General features: G+C 35.2%; 2 protein-coding genes across 2 annotated transcripts; both read left to right on the forward strand.

Annotated features, from left to right (window-relative positions):
- The first annotated feature begins 4,786 nt into the window (after positions 1-4,786).
- LOC11434783 (heavy metal-associated isoprenylated plant protein 36) lies at positions 4,787-6,992 on the forward strand. Its single transcript, XM_003625854.4, has 3 exons — positions 4,787-4,965; positions 5,064-5,139; positions 5,732-6,992. The coding sequence occupies exons 1-3, from the start codon at positions 4,900-4,902 to the stop codon at positions 6,508-6,510; spliced, it is 921 nt and encodes a 306-aa protein (XP_003625902.3). The 5' UTR covers positions 4,787-4,899; the 3' UTR covers positions 6,511-6,992.
- Positions 6,993-12,588: 5,596 nt separating this feature from the next.
- LOC11435275 (bifunctional protein FolD 2) lies at positions 12,589-15,509 on the forward strand. Its single transcript, XM_003625856.3, has 5 exons — positions 12,589-12,816; positions 12,907-13,090; positions 13,175-13,332; positions 14,242-14,454; positions 14,965-15,509. The coding sequence occupies exons 1-5, from the start codon at positions 12,724-12,726 to the stop codon at positions 15,196-15,198; spliced, it is 882 nt and encodes a 293-aa protein (XP_003625904.1). The 5' UTR covers positions 12,589-12,723; the 3' UTR covers positions 15,199-15,509.
- The last annotated feature ends 722 nt before the right edge of the window (positions 15,510-16,231 follow it).

Genomic DNA, 16,231 nt, shown 5'->3' on the forward strand with positions numbered 1-16,231 from the left:
CGTTGTGCACCTTAAGTAACGCTGCGCAACTTAACTCACACAACGCATATTAAGTGACGCAGTGTTACTGTTTTCGTATAAAACTCATCAATCCAAACTCCAAGCACCATTTTCTTTCCCTCCACCTTCAAAAACCCAAAAAGTGCGATTTTTTGGGTCAAAATCCTCATCCCAAATCATTGCAAATCGTCAGGAAGCAAGTTTCTACGCTCATCAAGCATCAAATATCAGGTATTGTATCATCAAAACTTATCTCATTTTGCTGGTTTTTGTGCTTGGTTCGTCTGGTTTTCGTAGGCAATAGGGCTAGGTGCGCAAGTAGTAAAGGATGCGTAACTTAAGTCACGCAAGTGTTAAAGTGTTGCGTGACTTAAGTCACACCACTGTGCTTTATTGATTTTTGAATTTTTTGCGCCACTTTTGTTCTTGGTTAGCTTGTTCCACAAGTAATTTATTTATTCTTCCTTTGTAAAAAATTTTATTCAATAGATATATAGTGAGATGATCGACAATGTCGCGGATGATGACGTTGAACCAAAACTGGCCAACAATGAAGCTTCTGGCGATGTCAAACCAACCGTTAATTTAAAACCGTTTAAAGTCCAAATTCCAATTCAAGCTCGAATTGGTAAAATTGAAGAACCTAAACGGGTATCTATCGGTGTTGTTTGTGAAGCTCGCGACACCGCCTCATTTTTTACAACAAATGCAAGATGGAGAGAGCGAGAAGAGTTACTTACTTGGGTTCTTCGACAAGGGGTAAAGGCCGAATTTGGTGTTTGTATTGATAAATCCGTTTTAAAAAGGTCGTACTTGACGATGCAATGTGAAAGGAGTGGGATATACAAGCCACCTAAGACAAGGAAGAAACCGAAACTTGAAGACATCGGCTTGCAATGCTTGAAAGGTTTCTTTGATAAAGATACAAATGATTGGTGGCTTGCAATGCTTTGTGGAATGCACAACCATGACTTGGAAGAAAAGTTACAAGGACACCTTATTGCGGTTAGATTGAGTGCGGAGGAGAAGAAAAAAGTTATCGGCATGACAAAGAGCTTGACGGTGCCTCAGAATATTCTCACCAATTTGAAGGAAAATAACAACGAAAGCGTGACAACTATCAAGCAAGTGTACAATGTGCGAACAAGATGGCACAAGGGGGAAAGAGGTGACATGACGGAGTTGCAATTCTTGATTTCGAAGTTGGTGGAGCATAAATACGTCTATTACACCAGATGCAATAGTGAGGAAACCACTCTTGAAGACATCTTTTTTGCTCATCCGGAGTCAATTAAATTGCTCAACACTTTTCCAACCGTTTTGGTCATGGACTCTACATACATAACCAACAACCATCGAATGCCGTTGTTTGAGATAGTTGATTGCACCTCTACAAAAATGACGTATTCCGTTGGTTTTGCCTTTCTTCACTTTGAACTAGAGGATAACTTTGCTTGGGCACTTACGATGTTGAAAGGTCTCTTGTCCTCAAAAGACAACATGGCTAAGGTGATTGTCACGGATAGGGATGGTGCTTTGATGAATGCCGTTCTTCCCTGAAACATACACCATGCTTTGTTCTTTTCATATTGGGAAGAATGTAAGGGCTAAGTGCATCACGGATTGTAGAGTTCACCCAAAGCCTCCTAAGGGTGCAAAAGTTGACAAGAAAGAATTGAAGAAGAACAAGGTGAATAATAGAGAAGTTCTTGAGAAACTCGTGATCGCTTGGAGATAGTTGGTCGAATCTCCTACAGAGGAATCATATGCAAGTAATTTATTGAAATTCAAAGAGGTATGCATGCCATTTCCGGAATTCATAAAATATGTTGAAACCACGGTTTTGAACCTTAAGAAAAAAATTGTGAGGGCATGGACGAATAAAGTCTTGCATCTAGGGTGTAGAACCACCAACATTGTTGAATCGGCTCATGGAGTATTGAAAAGATATTTGAGGAGTAGCGTGGGTGATTTGGCATCATGTTGGGATGAAATTCACAAGATGTTGGTTGTGCAATTTGGTGAGATACAATGAAGTTTTGGGAGGAACAAAACGGTCCTTGAACACAAATACAAAAAAATCAAGATGATGAGAGAGTTGGAGGGTTATGTATCTAGACGTGCATTGAAATTTATCTATGATGAATTGAAATGCTCCAAGAGATTCGGCTTTGGTGAGGAAGATTGTGGTTGTGTGCAAAAGACATCTTACGGGTTACCTTGTGCGTGTATTATTGCCATGAAGAGCAAGCAAAAATTGCCTCTTGTCTTTGATGATATATACCCTCATTAGAAAAGGTTGTGTGTACAAGGAGAAAAGATTAATGATGATTTTTCCGTGATGGAGGAGTGGAATGGCATTCAAGAACTTCTCAAGAAAAGCCCTTACGATATGAAACTCCACATCAAAGAGATGATGCGTCCGTCAAATAGCATTTTCGGAAACCACAATCTTGTCTCCGCCTTTGAAAAAGGCGGTCCCCAAGGGAGCACCTAAAAGGAAGAGGACTACACTCAAAGTGTCATCATCGGGTCGAATCCCCTCTAGGTGGGAGACTATTGACTCTCAAAATCCGGATAGTCAACCTTCACAACCCAAGAGGTCACTTCCAAGGAGGAAAGATGCCCGCCTTGGCACTTACTCCCGCTCACAAGCTTCATTGTCTACTTCCAAACCGTTGAGGAATATCCCATACATTTCACGAATTCCAAAAGTCATGAGACCTTTTGTTGAAGATATTGTCAATGTTAAATGGGATGATCATTGTGGATTCTGGGTGATAGCTAGATACTTGGGGAAGGATGAGGAAAATCATGTTTTGATTCGTTATGCACTTATTAATGAATTGAAAAATCACAAGAGTGACTACATGCTGATATATGACACGGAGCAGCGTTATAACAAAATCCTGAATGGTTTATACCCTCCAAAATGTACCGTTGGTGTTGCGCCGGTAGATAAGTGGATGACCACTCCGGATATTGGTCACATTATTGCTTCTTGCTACAAAAGAGCCGTTGTTCTATTGACTTTGCCCGAAATGGGTGGTGCATGCGAGACATATTTCCCAATCCGAAGTGCTCCTCCACTTAATCCACATTCCAACATCATGTGTCTTTGCTTAACTCCCGGCCACTATCTTCATGTTATTTTGAAGGAAGGTTGTCTGTTACCACCGAGTTGTAAGGAGTGGATGAACAACAAGATTGGTGTGGCGGAGAATTGACATTTTGCATTTTTGGATAGACAAAACGCTTACAATGAACTCATGTCCAAGGAGCTGATGCCGCCAAAGAAACCAACAAATGAGCACAATCCAATTGTTTGTGATGATACTCCCCCTCCGCAAAAAAAGGAACAAAATCTTGAATGGACGGAAGACATGGAAGAAGACGACAATTTAGGAATTTCATTAGACCTCTTAGATAGGTTATTATAGGTTAGGACACTTATAGGTCGGTCGGTGTTCGTCCTATTTTTTGGTGGTATTACACCCCGACGTATTTTTTGGTGGCCGGTTATGTAATTTGGATATTTGTGGCCAATATGTAACTAATATTATATATATTAAATGAAATGAATTATTTTTTTGGTGGCGGTTATGTGACACCAATTATTGCTCGCATTACTTACTTTGTCACTAATTATTCAACTATTTATTTTATCTCATTTATCTCATATTTGTTCTCATACTTTCATTATATTTTTGTGAAGTGAAACATATATGAAGATGCACAAGATCCGGTTAAACTTCATGTCCGTTATGTAGATGTGAAAAAGAGGGCTTGGTTCACTATAAACCCCACCGACAAGTTGGACGAGTTGAAGGCAAAACTTGACGACTTCTTTATCCATATTGGTTCAAATCACAGAACATATTATGTAGTAGTACAAGTTCCAGGCGTGGACTTGGGGGAGGATAAGGAAGAGGACCGTTGGAAGACCGTGTATTTTCCACAACTAGTCAAAGATGATAGTGACGTTGATTACATGTTTCGCGTGATGGTTGAAAATAACCTTTTACATCTTTATGTCCGATCCGTTGAAGTGTAATATTTATTAACGTTGTGTAATGTTTTCCGAATTTGTGTCCGTATTGTTGAATTTTAATGAATTTGTGTTGATGTAATTTAACGTTTAATTTGGGTAATTTTGACCGTTTATGTGAGATTATGTGATTTTAGAAATTTATGTACAAATTTCTGTAATTTGGATCGTTTACGTGTCATTAAGTGTGTTTAAGTGATTACGGGTCATTACCGGCGAATTTGTGTAATTTGGACCGTTTGGATCGTTATGTGTGATTATGTGATTGTGAAAAAAACGATGTTTTTGTGTAATTTTGATTGATTGTGTCGTATTATCCAATAATCTTGTTAAACTGGCGTAAGTCGGTTCAATTACGACCATCTTAAGGTTACAGGTCTTTGATGACACATATTGCATTCAATGCATATCAGTACAACATTTATTGTTGTACTGATATATCATTAAAGCGTGAGTTAACACGCGCAAGTGTTAACACTATGCGTGAGTTAACTCACGCAGTGTTCTACACTTGCGCAACTTAATTGACGCAGCCTCACGCAGTGTTTTACACTGCCGCATCTTAACTTGCGCAGCGTTAGTTAACTAACACATAGTTTTTCACTTGCGTTGGTTAACTAGAGCAAGGGTAAATTTGAAACGGCTACAGGGCACGAACAAAATGTGCTGGGTGGAGAGCAGAATTCATTTATTAATAGTACTAGTACTATACATGTACATGGGTTCCTCACATCCTTTAAAAGCATTGGCAAAACCAACAAACACACCCCACTTACACTTAGACAAGCTTTCTTCGTCCCTTATTTTCCACTCCACTAAGCTAGCTACTTACCAACCAAACTTCATTTCAAATGGCTGCAGCCAAACCAGCTGCTGATCAACAAGTTCCTCCCGGATTAGAAACACTCAAGTATCAGGTAATCATAATTAAACACACTTTAATTCCTGAACCTGTGCATTTATATTATATATTCTTGGCTCAACTTGGTAGTAACTAATTATATATATTCTGCAGACATGGGTTTTAAAAGTCTTGATCCACTGCGATGGCTGCACAAAAAGAGTCAAGAAAATTCTTCAGGGAATTGAAGGTATAATAGTATCTATACCATGGTTCTGAATTGCGACCACAGTTAAGTTGCAAACTTGATATTATGACTAAATGCAGGAAAATACAACTGAGGTGGCTGTAATTGCGAAGATCTCTAAAGCCTTTATATTGCAGCCACAATTGCGGTTGTAGGCCGCAATTTAGAACTATGATATATACTATACATTATATATTTTTCCGAGTGCATGATGGTTTTTATTGTATCAGATATATATATATATATATATATACTCAAGTGTTAGTCTTTTAATAGCTTATTAAACATTGGTCAAACAGAAGTGTCTTGAAGGGTCTTGGAATGACATGATCAATTGACCCTGAATTTAGTTGCATGAATTTAAGACATCATATCGTAGAATGACATTTTACTATGATTATCAATATATCATCCACTTCGAACTTTATTATGGATGTGCTTTAGTGATATTCTTTATACAATTTTCTTAACATAAATAGAAGCAACTAATTAATTATATAAATAATTAGAGATTAATTTAGATGCATTGTCACTCTTGTGGTATATTTGATTAAAGTCTAACGATCCAATGGTTATGATTGTCATGAATATATAGGAGTTTACAGAACGGAAATCGATTCTCGGCAGCACAAGGTTACGGTTACTGGCAACGTTGACGCTGAGACTCTCATCAAGAAGCTTTCAAGATCTGGGAAATCAGTAGAACTTTGGCCAGAAAAGCCTCCTGAGAAGAAAGATAAAAAATCTTCAAAATCAAAGGGTGAAACTGAAAATATTATTAATAAGGAGATCAAGGAAGATCAGAAGAATAGTACTGAACATATTGGTGAAAGTAGTCATGAAGGTTGCATAGATGATGCAGGTGATGATGGTGAAGAAGATTCAGATCACAAAGAAGGTAATAATGGTGATAAAAATAATAACAAAAGTGAGGGTGGTGCTAAAAAGAAGAAGAAAAAGAAAAAGAAGAACAAAAGTGGTTCTGCTTCATTAACTCCAAATAATGGAGGAGGAAAAGAAATAATTAGTACAGAAACAATTGATTCACCACAAGTACTTGAAAAAGTGAATGCCATTCCTAAGGAAATTATTATGCCTCCAGTACTTCCTCAGCAGCATGCTTATAACCCATATCCACCACATATGTACTATCCACACCCTCCTCCAGCAGTAGCACCACCCTATGGGTTAAGCTATAACACATCATATCCTGTTTCTAGCACTTCTTCTTATTATGTTGGTGCCCCTGTCATGCCCATGCATGCTAATTACTCTAGACTCCCTCCACCTCCTCCACCCTCTCATCCAATCAACAACTATGGTCATCATAATGATCATGAAGAATATGAAGGTGGATATTGCTCCATTATGTGACAAAGTGGAGGATGATATTGTGTATTGTTAGTGTTGTTGCTTGATAATTAGTGCTAAGAGTGAGGGAAAGCGGGGGTTTAAATTTTGTATTATGTGCTGCAAAAATAGAAATTAGTTATCTAGCCGATGGAAAAACGATTTGGATCTTTCGCAATGTACTTAGTATAGTTATTGCATAGTCGTTCAAAATTTGAATCTTTTGAATTCTGATCCGACTTTGCAATAGCTACATTAGAAGTTGCGGAAGATCTAGATTAAAAAAATGTGGGGACAAGGACAAGAATGTAAAAGAAAAAAAAATATATGGTGTAGTTTGCTTGCTGGTATGGTGGGTCTTCAATGCTTTGTCTATGTTTAGCCTTTTTTCCTTCTTCTTTGTATTAACCTGTTAAAAAGTATAGTTTTTTGGGTTTGCTAAAAAAGGCCAATAGGATTGTAATGCTCTGCAATTTGTGCACAGGAAATCTTACTTTCCCTCTCTATCTTATGTGTAAAGTTAATTTTCATGTACAAAGTTTTCTTTTCTTTTTCTTAATCTTTTTTTACATGCCCATGCTTTTTCTAATTCACATGCATGCAAGTGTGCTATAGCCGGCCAACTAGTCTTAGCTGCTAAGTAGTTACTAAAGAGAGTGAATAACAAAAGCAAAAGAAAAAAATGGATATACTTCAATTCTTATTTGTATTTCTCTTTTCTGCTTTATTTGGCCAAAACACATGTTTTGACGTTTCATTTGTCAAATTCTTACTTTGATTGGAGATATATGTCACAAGACTAAAAATATGCATATGTTGTTGTAAACAGAAAGGGGAGTCTAAAGTAAACATAGTAAATGTTTATGTCCCTGCAAATTAGAAGTTTTTATTATTATATCACAGTAAGGTAGCATATACATACTACCCTGCATATTACAACATTATGTCCCTCCATGAAACAAAGTGGAAATTTTCTAGATTATATAAACAATCACAAGACTTTAAATATAAACAAAAAAAAAAGTATATATTTCATTTTGAGTGAATGATCATTTTGATACTCGAAATTGTAAGAGTAGAGTAATTTTGTCTCTCAAGTTTAGAAAATAGTCAATTAATCTCTTAAACTATATAAGAATTGAACTGTGCTGTGAGAGTGGATGTTGAAATTATATTTGTGTTTAGTCACCTCATCATTTGAACCAATGCAAGTCCATTTAACATATACATACTATGTCATACTCATGATCTCATATCATATAGAGCATGTGTTAGTGGGATTGTGTACTATCTGAATCAGACTGTCACTGTTTGCCCATTTGCAATTGCAGCCTCATATCTCCTTCAAACTTTACTTCAAATTCTATAAAGCCACATGAAATAATCATTGCCATAAGACTAATTATTAGGTCAAAGAAAGACTGATTAATTAATATAGTAGCACTTAGCAAATGTACAAGGTTCACTTTGTTGTTGTTATTTTTTTTGTCAAGCACTTTGTTGTGTTGTTTTCATTAAACAAGTTAGCATTTCCCTATTATTATTAGTTTCGAGGGATCTTTCATTAAACAAATAATTACAGAAAAGCATCAAATCCAAAAGCTATCGTCCGGACTTTTGGTGCAGAGATGGAGCGGCATAATTTTTCGGGTCCCTTTTGCCTGTGTATGATTTATCTGGAATCTAGAAAATTTGCACTTGAGTTAATCATGGAGGATCACCTTTGTAGTTAAAATGTAAAATTATGCAAAATTGTACTAAGTTAACCCCTTTTATTTAATTTTGATTCGGTATAACATAGAGACTGGTTTGTCTTAGTATTAAAATATCATAAACCAGTTATTTTAATTTAAGAGTTGTAGTGTATATTTTAATTTAAGAGTTTAATCATGTGTATTTAAGTTCTGTTAGAGTTCTTAATTTAATTATAATTGTAGACAAGATGAGTTGAAGTTGATGTTCATCCGATGGTTACCGGAGTAGCAACAAAAGATGGAGTGAAGAACAATAGTGAGAGAAGGTGAATGAGTTAAATATAAAAGGCTTAATTGATCTGCCGATCCCTTAGATTATTTCTTTTATTCAATTTAGTTCCATAAGTTTTAACTTTCTCAATCACGTCCTTTAACTTATTTCTTTTATTCAATTTGGTCCAATTTTAATAATTTCAATCCCCTACGAAAAGAGACCGTTGGATTACAGAGGTCTATCAGATTTTACAGTGTATCATCAACACCTAAAGCAAGAAACTTTCATCATTTTCATCATAAATATCCAGAAATTCATCCTTCATCAATCTTCATCAATAAAAATCTACATTCATCCAATTTCAATAAAAAAACATGTAACCTCACCATTCTTAGTACTGCACCATAAAACCCCCAAAAACAACAAACAAAAGGGATCTGAGTTTGAAGAAAACGCATGGGTTTGAAGAAAAGTTTTCACTGAAATCTCAAACTACTTGAATTCTATTATTAATAATAAAAGCTAGATTTGAATTTGTTCATCTGGAAACAACGTAAGAACACGATGCAACAGGAAATAATTTTCCTCACAACAATTAAAACAACAATTAATTCATGAAAAAACTAAATTGTTTAATGAAAAAGCTAGAATTGGTTAATTGAATTACAGTAACCAAAAAAATTGAAATGGCTAAGTTGGAAAAGGTTTTAATTGTCCCAATTAAACTCACAACAATCACTCCAAGATTGAATTAAATTTCCAACAACAAAAACACATCATGAACAGAAGTTAAAAACGCAGCAGAAAGAGGAACACAACATGAACAGGAAGAGGAACAGAAGTTAAAAACGCAACAAAAACACAGCATGAACAGAAGCTAAAAACTCCAAGATCTGAGAGTTCTGTTGAGGTGGTGGTGGTGAATGATCTGACGTGGTGTTGGTGGTTTTTGATTCGGCACCGGTGTTGAAAAAGAATCTCAGATTGCTGAAAAAGTTAGTGAGGCTGTGAAGAAGATTGTTGAAGAGAGTGAGAAAATGAAGGTGATTGAAACAGAGATGTGATGTTGTTAGTGTTGTTGTTGTGATTTATAAGGGGAAATTGAAGGTGATTGATTTTATTTTTTTTCTTTAGAAAATAGTTTTTTGAGAGAGAAAAAAAAAACTGGATTTGAAAAATGATTATTATTAAAAATGATATGGAGATGAAGATGATTATTAAATTATGGGTTTTTTTTATGATGAAGATGATTGAGTTTTTGTATGAAGATTGATAAAAATGATATGGAGAAAATGAAGCATAAAAATTTGTGTGATGATTTATTTTTGAAAGAATTTTTTTTGGGTTTTTATTTTATTTTATGAAGATTGACGAAGGTTGAATGAAGATGAAGATGAGGGAAGAAGAAGAGGAAGAAAGTAAATAAATCAGGTGTTGGTGATACACTATAAAATCTGGTAGACCTTACTTATCCAACGATCTTCTTTTCGTGGGGACCATATTGATTAAAAGTAAGTGAGTTGAGGGACAAGTTTGCAAAAGTTAAGATTTATGGGACCAAATTGAATAAAAGAAATAAGTTAAGGGACCGACAGATCAATTAAGCCAATATAAAATTACATCTTTTCATAACTGAAATGTTTTGGACTTAACTGACAATATAGTCCCTTCAATCTCAAATACTATATGCTTAGAAAAATCACATAAAGTTATATATTTGATTAAAAATTTGAACTAAATACATTAATTTGTTTAATTTTTATATTGAAGATCATAATAACATTTTTTTTTTAAGGAAAGATCATAATAACATTTGAAGAGTTTGTAATAACTTTAATTATTCTAGAAGAGTATCTGTTTCTAACTTGCAGTTCGCTGATGACACATTGTTATTAGCTAAGAAGAGTTGGGCCAATGTTCGATCCATGAGGACGGTTTTAATTATTTTCGAACAAGTATCGGGATTGAAAGTCCACTTCCACAAAAGTATGCTAACAGAAGTAAATGTTCCAAACTCGTGGCTAACAGAGGCTGCCATGGTAATGAATTGTCGAGTGGGCACGCTGCCTTTTGTTTATTTGGGGACTGCCTGTTGGTGGGGATGCTTGTAGATTAGAGTTTTGGAAATCCGCTTGATTCTCCTGAAATCTGTCATGTCGTATCTTCCGGTTTACTTTCTTTCCTTCTTCAAGGCATCCACATGTATAATTTTTTCTATTGAATCTATTTTTAAAAAAAAAATATTGGGGCCGGGGGGTTGTGAGGAATCTAGGAAAATTTCATGGGTAGATTGGAATTCAATTTGTCTTCCAAAGGAGGAAGGAGGCTTGGGGGTGCGAAGGTTATGTAAATTTAATGTTTCATTATGGTATCGAGTCTTAAAGGCTAGGTACAGGGAGGAGGGATGGAGGTTGAAGGAGAGTGGTAGGGAGAGCTCTTCGTGGTGGCGGATGATGTGTGGCATTCGTAATGGTGTCGGTTTCAGAGTTGGGAGTTGGTTTGAAGATAATGTCTGAAGGGTAGTAGGTGGAGGAGGAGAGACTTATTTTTTGACTGACAACTGGGTGGGTGGAGTTCCCCTACGGTTCGCTTCCCACACCTTTTTGAGCTGACTGAAAACAAGTGGGCGACGGTGGAGGACATGGAGAGGCGCGGGTGGGAGGAGGTAGGTGATGCGTGTGGCTGGCGTAGGTGCCTGCATGCTTGGGAGGAGGAGAGTGTCACAGAATGTTCTATACTACTGCATGATGTTGTTTTGCAGGCTCATGTTCATGACAGGTGGAGGTGGCTTATTGATCCCGCTCATGGCTATTCAGTCAAGGGAACCTATCAATATCTCACGACATCGGACAACCTTCCTGAAAGGGGATTGGTGGAAGATGTGTGGCATAAACAAGCTCCACTGAAGGTGTCGCTGTTTGCTTGGAGACTTTTTTGAAATAGATTACCTACGAAAGATAACTTGTAACGTCGACAAGTATTGCATTCGGACAACGTAGCTTGTGTGGCAGGGTGCAACTCACTTGAGAATGCCGAACACCTTCTTTTTGGCTGTGAGTTCTTTGGCCGGGTGTGGACACAGATGTTACTTTGGCTTGGTTTATATTACGTCGCTACGGAGGGATGTAGAGACCATTATCTCCAGTTTGGACATATGGCAGGTTTACCGCATTTTTCACATTCTTTTTTACAATTAATTTGGCTGGCTTGTGTGTGGACAATTTGGAAGGAGAGGAACAACCACATTTTTAATCAGAAGGCTACTTCAGTAAACGTTATATCTGACAGAGTGAAATTACTTTCTTTCTAGTGGCTTAAAGTTAGGTTGCATATGTTTGCTTTCAGTTACCATGACTGGTGGCAATACCCTATGTCTGTGTTTAAGACATCGGTCAACTGACATTTGTATTTGTTTGAAGTGATTATCTTTTGCACACCTTATGTGAGACGAATCACTTCTGGTTATTAATCCCATTTTGGCTTGTTCAAAAAAAAAACTTTAATTATTCTAGAGACTAATTTAACCGCATACGACACGTTCATTCAATGATCAAAATAAGAGTTTACTCTTTAAAATACTCTTTTTTATAACACGTTTTTCATGTTGAAAATTTACATTTTTTTTAAGGAATGTTGAAAATCTACATATAATAATAACGTATGGTTCAAATTTAATTCACCAAAATCAGAAATACTACATATTTTTGTGCACCACGCAACACAAACATATTATCCACACTTGTTTGTTTCTATTTATTTATTTTAAAAAAAAAAACAATGGGAGTGTAATTAAGATTTAGTTGATAATTTTTGTTCAAAACAATCTATTGCTTAGATATCTTATATATCATTCGACCACTGTTATAAGTAAAATTTTATTTTTTAAATTCATTCAATAAATAAATAATGTAGGTAGTATATATAATAGACAACATATATCATTTATTGATTTTTTTTAAAAAAAATATAATTTATTGAATGAAATAAATTTTAATTTATAACAATAACTAAAATGTAATATATACAAAAATCACACATGCAGCACCACATAAAATGTAAATTGACCTATGAAATTTTCATACCTAGAATAAATTCATTTTTTTTTTAGGGATAAATTCATTTTTCTATTATACATAAAATGTCAAAATTACTTTTTTTGTGAGAGTTAAAATTAGGTGGCTGTGAAGATAAAAATGGGTCTTATTATTAACATGATATACAGTTAGTGAAGTTACATTGTAAGAGTAGACCGCAACCTTCTCCGATCAAATGGCCACCGTAATCGACGGCAAAGCCGTGGCACAAACAATCCGATCTGAAATCACCGACGAGGTCCGTCTCCTCTCTGAGAAATACGGCAAGGTAAGTAACCCAATCATTCCTTCAGCTTCTCTCGCGATATATTCCCCTCCGAATTTCTCGTGAGATTCTCATCATCATCTTCATTTTCAGGTTCCAGGACTTGCAGTGGTGATAGTAGGGAACAGACAAGATTCAGAAAGCTATGTGAGAACAAAGAGAAAAGCTTGCGCTGATTTGGGAATAAAAAACTTCGACATTGACCTTCCTGAACAAATTTCCGAAGCTGAAGTTATCAAGCATGTTCATCAATTGAACGCTGACCCCAATGTACACGGTGAGTCATTAGATACATTTATTATTATTTACATTTTATTTTTTATTTAAAGGCTTGGATTGTTTTGTTGTTATATTTATGCAGGTATATTGGTTCAACTTCCATTGCCTAAGCATATAAATGAAGAGAAAGTTTTGACTGAAATCAGCCTCGAGAAGGATGTAGATGGTTTTCATCCTTTGAACATCGGCAAGCTTGCCATGAAAGGCAGAGACCCTCTCTTTGTTCCCTGCACTCCCAAAGTAAATGCTCTTCATTCTCAAATCTTTTGGATTCAACTAAATTCCATCAATAGGAAATTAATAGTTGATAGCAGATAAGTTAGCTGATTTAATTTGTAGTGTTTGGTAAAGTTAACCGTTGAAGTAGCTTATAAATATGTAAAATTAGCGGTTGAAGTAGTTTATAAATATGAAATGACATAAAAAATGGTATATTTAATTAATATTTATGTTTTCCAATTAAGATTACATGGGTAAAATTCAGATAAAAGAGGATAAGTTATAAGCTTTAATTTATATGTTACTTGAATTAACTTATCAAAAAACACTATAAGCTCATTAAAATAAGCTATAAGCTCTTGAGAAAGTGACAATTACCAAACATGTTCAATCTCCATTCAACAGATGAGATTGTAAAACATAAGCTATAAGCTCGAAAAAAATGCCTTACGAGAAAGATGATTTTACAGTTTTTTACTAGCTAAATTAGAACGGGATATGACAGCAACAAATCTATTGAAATATATTGTCATTCATTTAGGCAAACTAACCTGTCATTAATGCACAGTTTTCATTGAGGCGTTGACAATTTTTATTTGTCTAAAGCGTTTATTTTTCAATTCTGAGATAGCTTCAGCTGTGACATTGCTGTTCGATGTAGTGTTTTTATCCTACTCATGCGAAGAGTCATTTATATTAAAAATATTTGCAAATAAACGAGTAGAAAAAATTTTGCTTGGCAGAAAGCTGTAGTAAGATACAACTATCTGTGATCCCCCTAAAACTTGTGGGAAGGTTGTTACAATATATGAATTTCTCTAGTTTTGATTTAAACAGCCCATGCCGATAAAAAAACGTACAATTACAATTAGCTTTTGAACTACTTTCTTGAAATTGTGTATATAATTTACATATGCTACTTGTATTCAGGCATGTCTTGAACTATTGTCACGAAGTGGTGTAAGTATAAAGGGGAAAAGGGCAGTTGTGGTTGGTAGAAGCAACATAGTCGGGTTACCAGTTTCATTACTGCTTTTGAAAGCAGATGCTACAGTTACCATTGCTCATTCACACACAAGTCAACCAGAAGATATCATACGTGAAGCAGATATTGTTATTGCAGCAGCAGGACAGGCAAAGATGGTAACTAGCAGAACATATTTAACTTTATCTGCATATCTATTCCAAGTCTATGTTTTATTTTTTAAAAAACTTGGTGTATGTGCAGTTTTTGTCAATTTTCAAATTTGGATGGTTCTTCCTTTGTCTAAAATGTCACGCATAGATAAAGTTTTTAAATGGTAGCGGTACTGTTTAATATTATATTTTCATTGGAATTTAAGTGTTTGTGGTCAGTTCCACATCAATTATAATGAGCTAAATGAACTATACATAAGAGAGGTGACTCATATACTCATGTTTTAAAGTTGAGTGGAGATATACAGTGTCCAGCACTCTTGGCAATCTTGATTTTTAATCCGTTGTTGCTCCCAGTGATATTCCTATAAACAACATTGGTATATGCAATACTTGTCTGCACACACCAAAACACAATTTTAGAAAATTTTGTTGATCAGTGCCTCATACTACAGAAAATATAGCCTACTGTTATTAATCTTCTCAATGCATGGTAATATATTTACTTTTTCTTAGATCAAGGGAAGTTGGATAAAACCTGGAGCTGCAGTAATAGATGTTGGCACAAATTCTGTTGATGACCCAACTAGGAAGGCAGGTTATAGACTTGTTGGAGATGTAGATTTTGAGGAAGCATCTAAAGTTGCTGGTTGGATTACTCCTGTTCCTGGAGGTGTAGGTCCAATGACAGTCACAATGTTGCTGAAGAATACTTTGGAGAGTGCTAAGCGCAGCATTGAGCAGAATTGATATTCCTCTAATTTTAAATAAAAGGGAATTTACTCTTCTTTTGAGAATCAGTAATGTCCTCAGTTCAGTTTCTGCTAAGATAGATGAACGTATTCTATAAAATTGTAAGGGTCGGTGTTAAAACTAGTTAAGTTGTTTTGGTCCAACGGAATTATAATTCCTCTTGTTCAATATCTTTTGTTTCCTTCCCTGTTCTTGATCTTTTCCCCCTCTTGTTCTCTGTATTTTATTGGAATATTGCTTTTGGTACATCAAAAATCTTAAGTCAGCATATTTTATTAGTACCTGAATGAATGTTAATGTTGATCCTATATATAACCTATTTCTTCTTCCCCTCCGTAATGCCTGCAAACTCTGTTATAAAAATAATGGGATTTTGACCCAAAAAAAAAGTGGGCTAGCATTCTTCTATGCATCCAATTAAATCACGTCATTTTTTTTTTTTTTTTTTTAAGTTTTACACTATACAAATTAAATCCATTGATAATATGCTTGACAAAATCACATAACCATATTTAAATAAAGTAACAAATCTCAAACCATAATTTGTTGTTTGGATAAACAGCGTTATACATTGAGAGATATTTTGGTCATTTAACCATTTGGTCTAAAGTTTGATCTTCGATCAACGCGTGCGAGAATAATATTTGTTGGGAGAAGTAAACTCTTTAAATAAATCTCAGTTATTTTGAAGGATTGAACTTTGCAGTTGCTCGCGGATGATATCTTGATTTTAAAGTTAAATAAAATAACCTCAAATAAGTTAATCCAAAAAATAAAATTGGTTTTGGTGTGCATAATTGCAAACTTCAAACAGTGGAGACACTAAGAGCATTTGAAATCGAGACCCTCACATTTGAGGTCTTAAACGGCTCTCACATAGACACATCACTTTTTTATTATTTTTTAATAATAGTACTTAATAAGTACTGAACCACCCCAGTAGAGATCTTTTTATCAAAAAGTTTAAATGGATCCCACCAATAACTATTTATTAATGAAAAACAATAAAAACAACTCAAATAATGATTAT

The sequence above is a fragment of the Medicago truncatula genome, chromosome 7 (genome assembly GCF_003473485.1).
Source record: "Medicago truncatula cultivar Jemalong A17 chromosome 7, MtrunA17r5.0-ANR, whole genome shotgun sequence".
NCBI lineage: Eukaryota > Viridiplantae > Streptophyta > Magnoliopsida > Fabales > Fabaceae > Medicago > Medicago truncatula.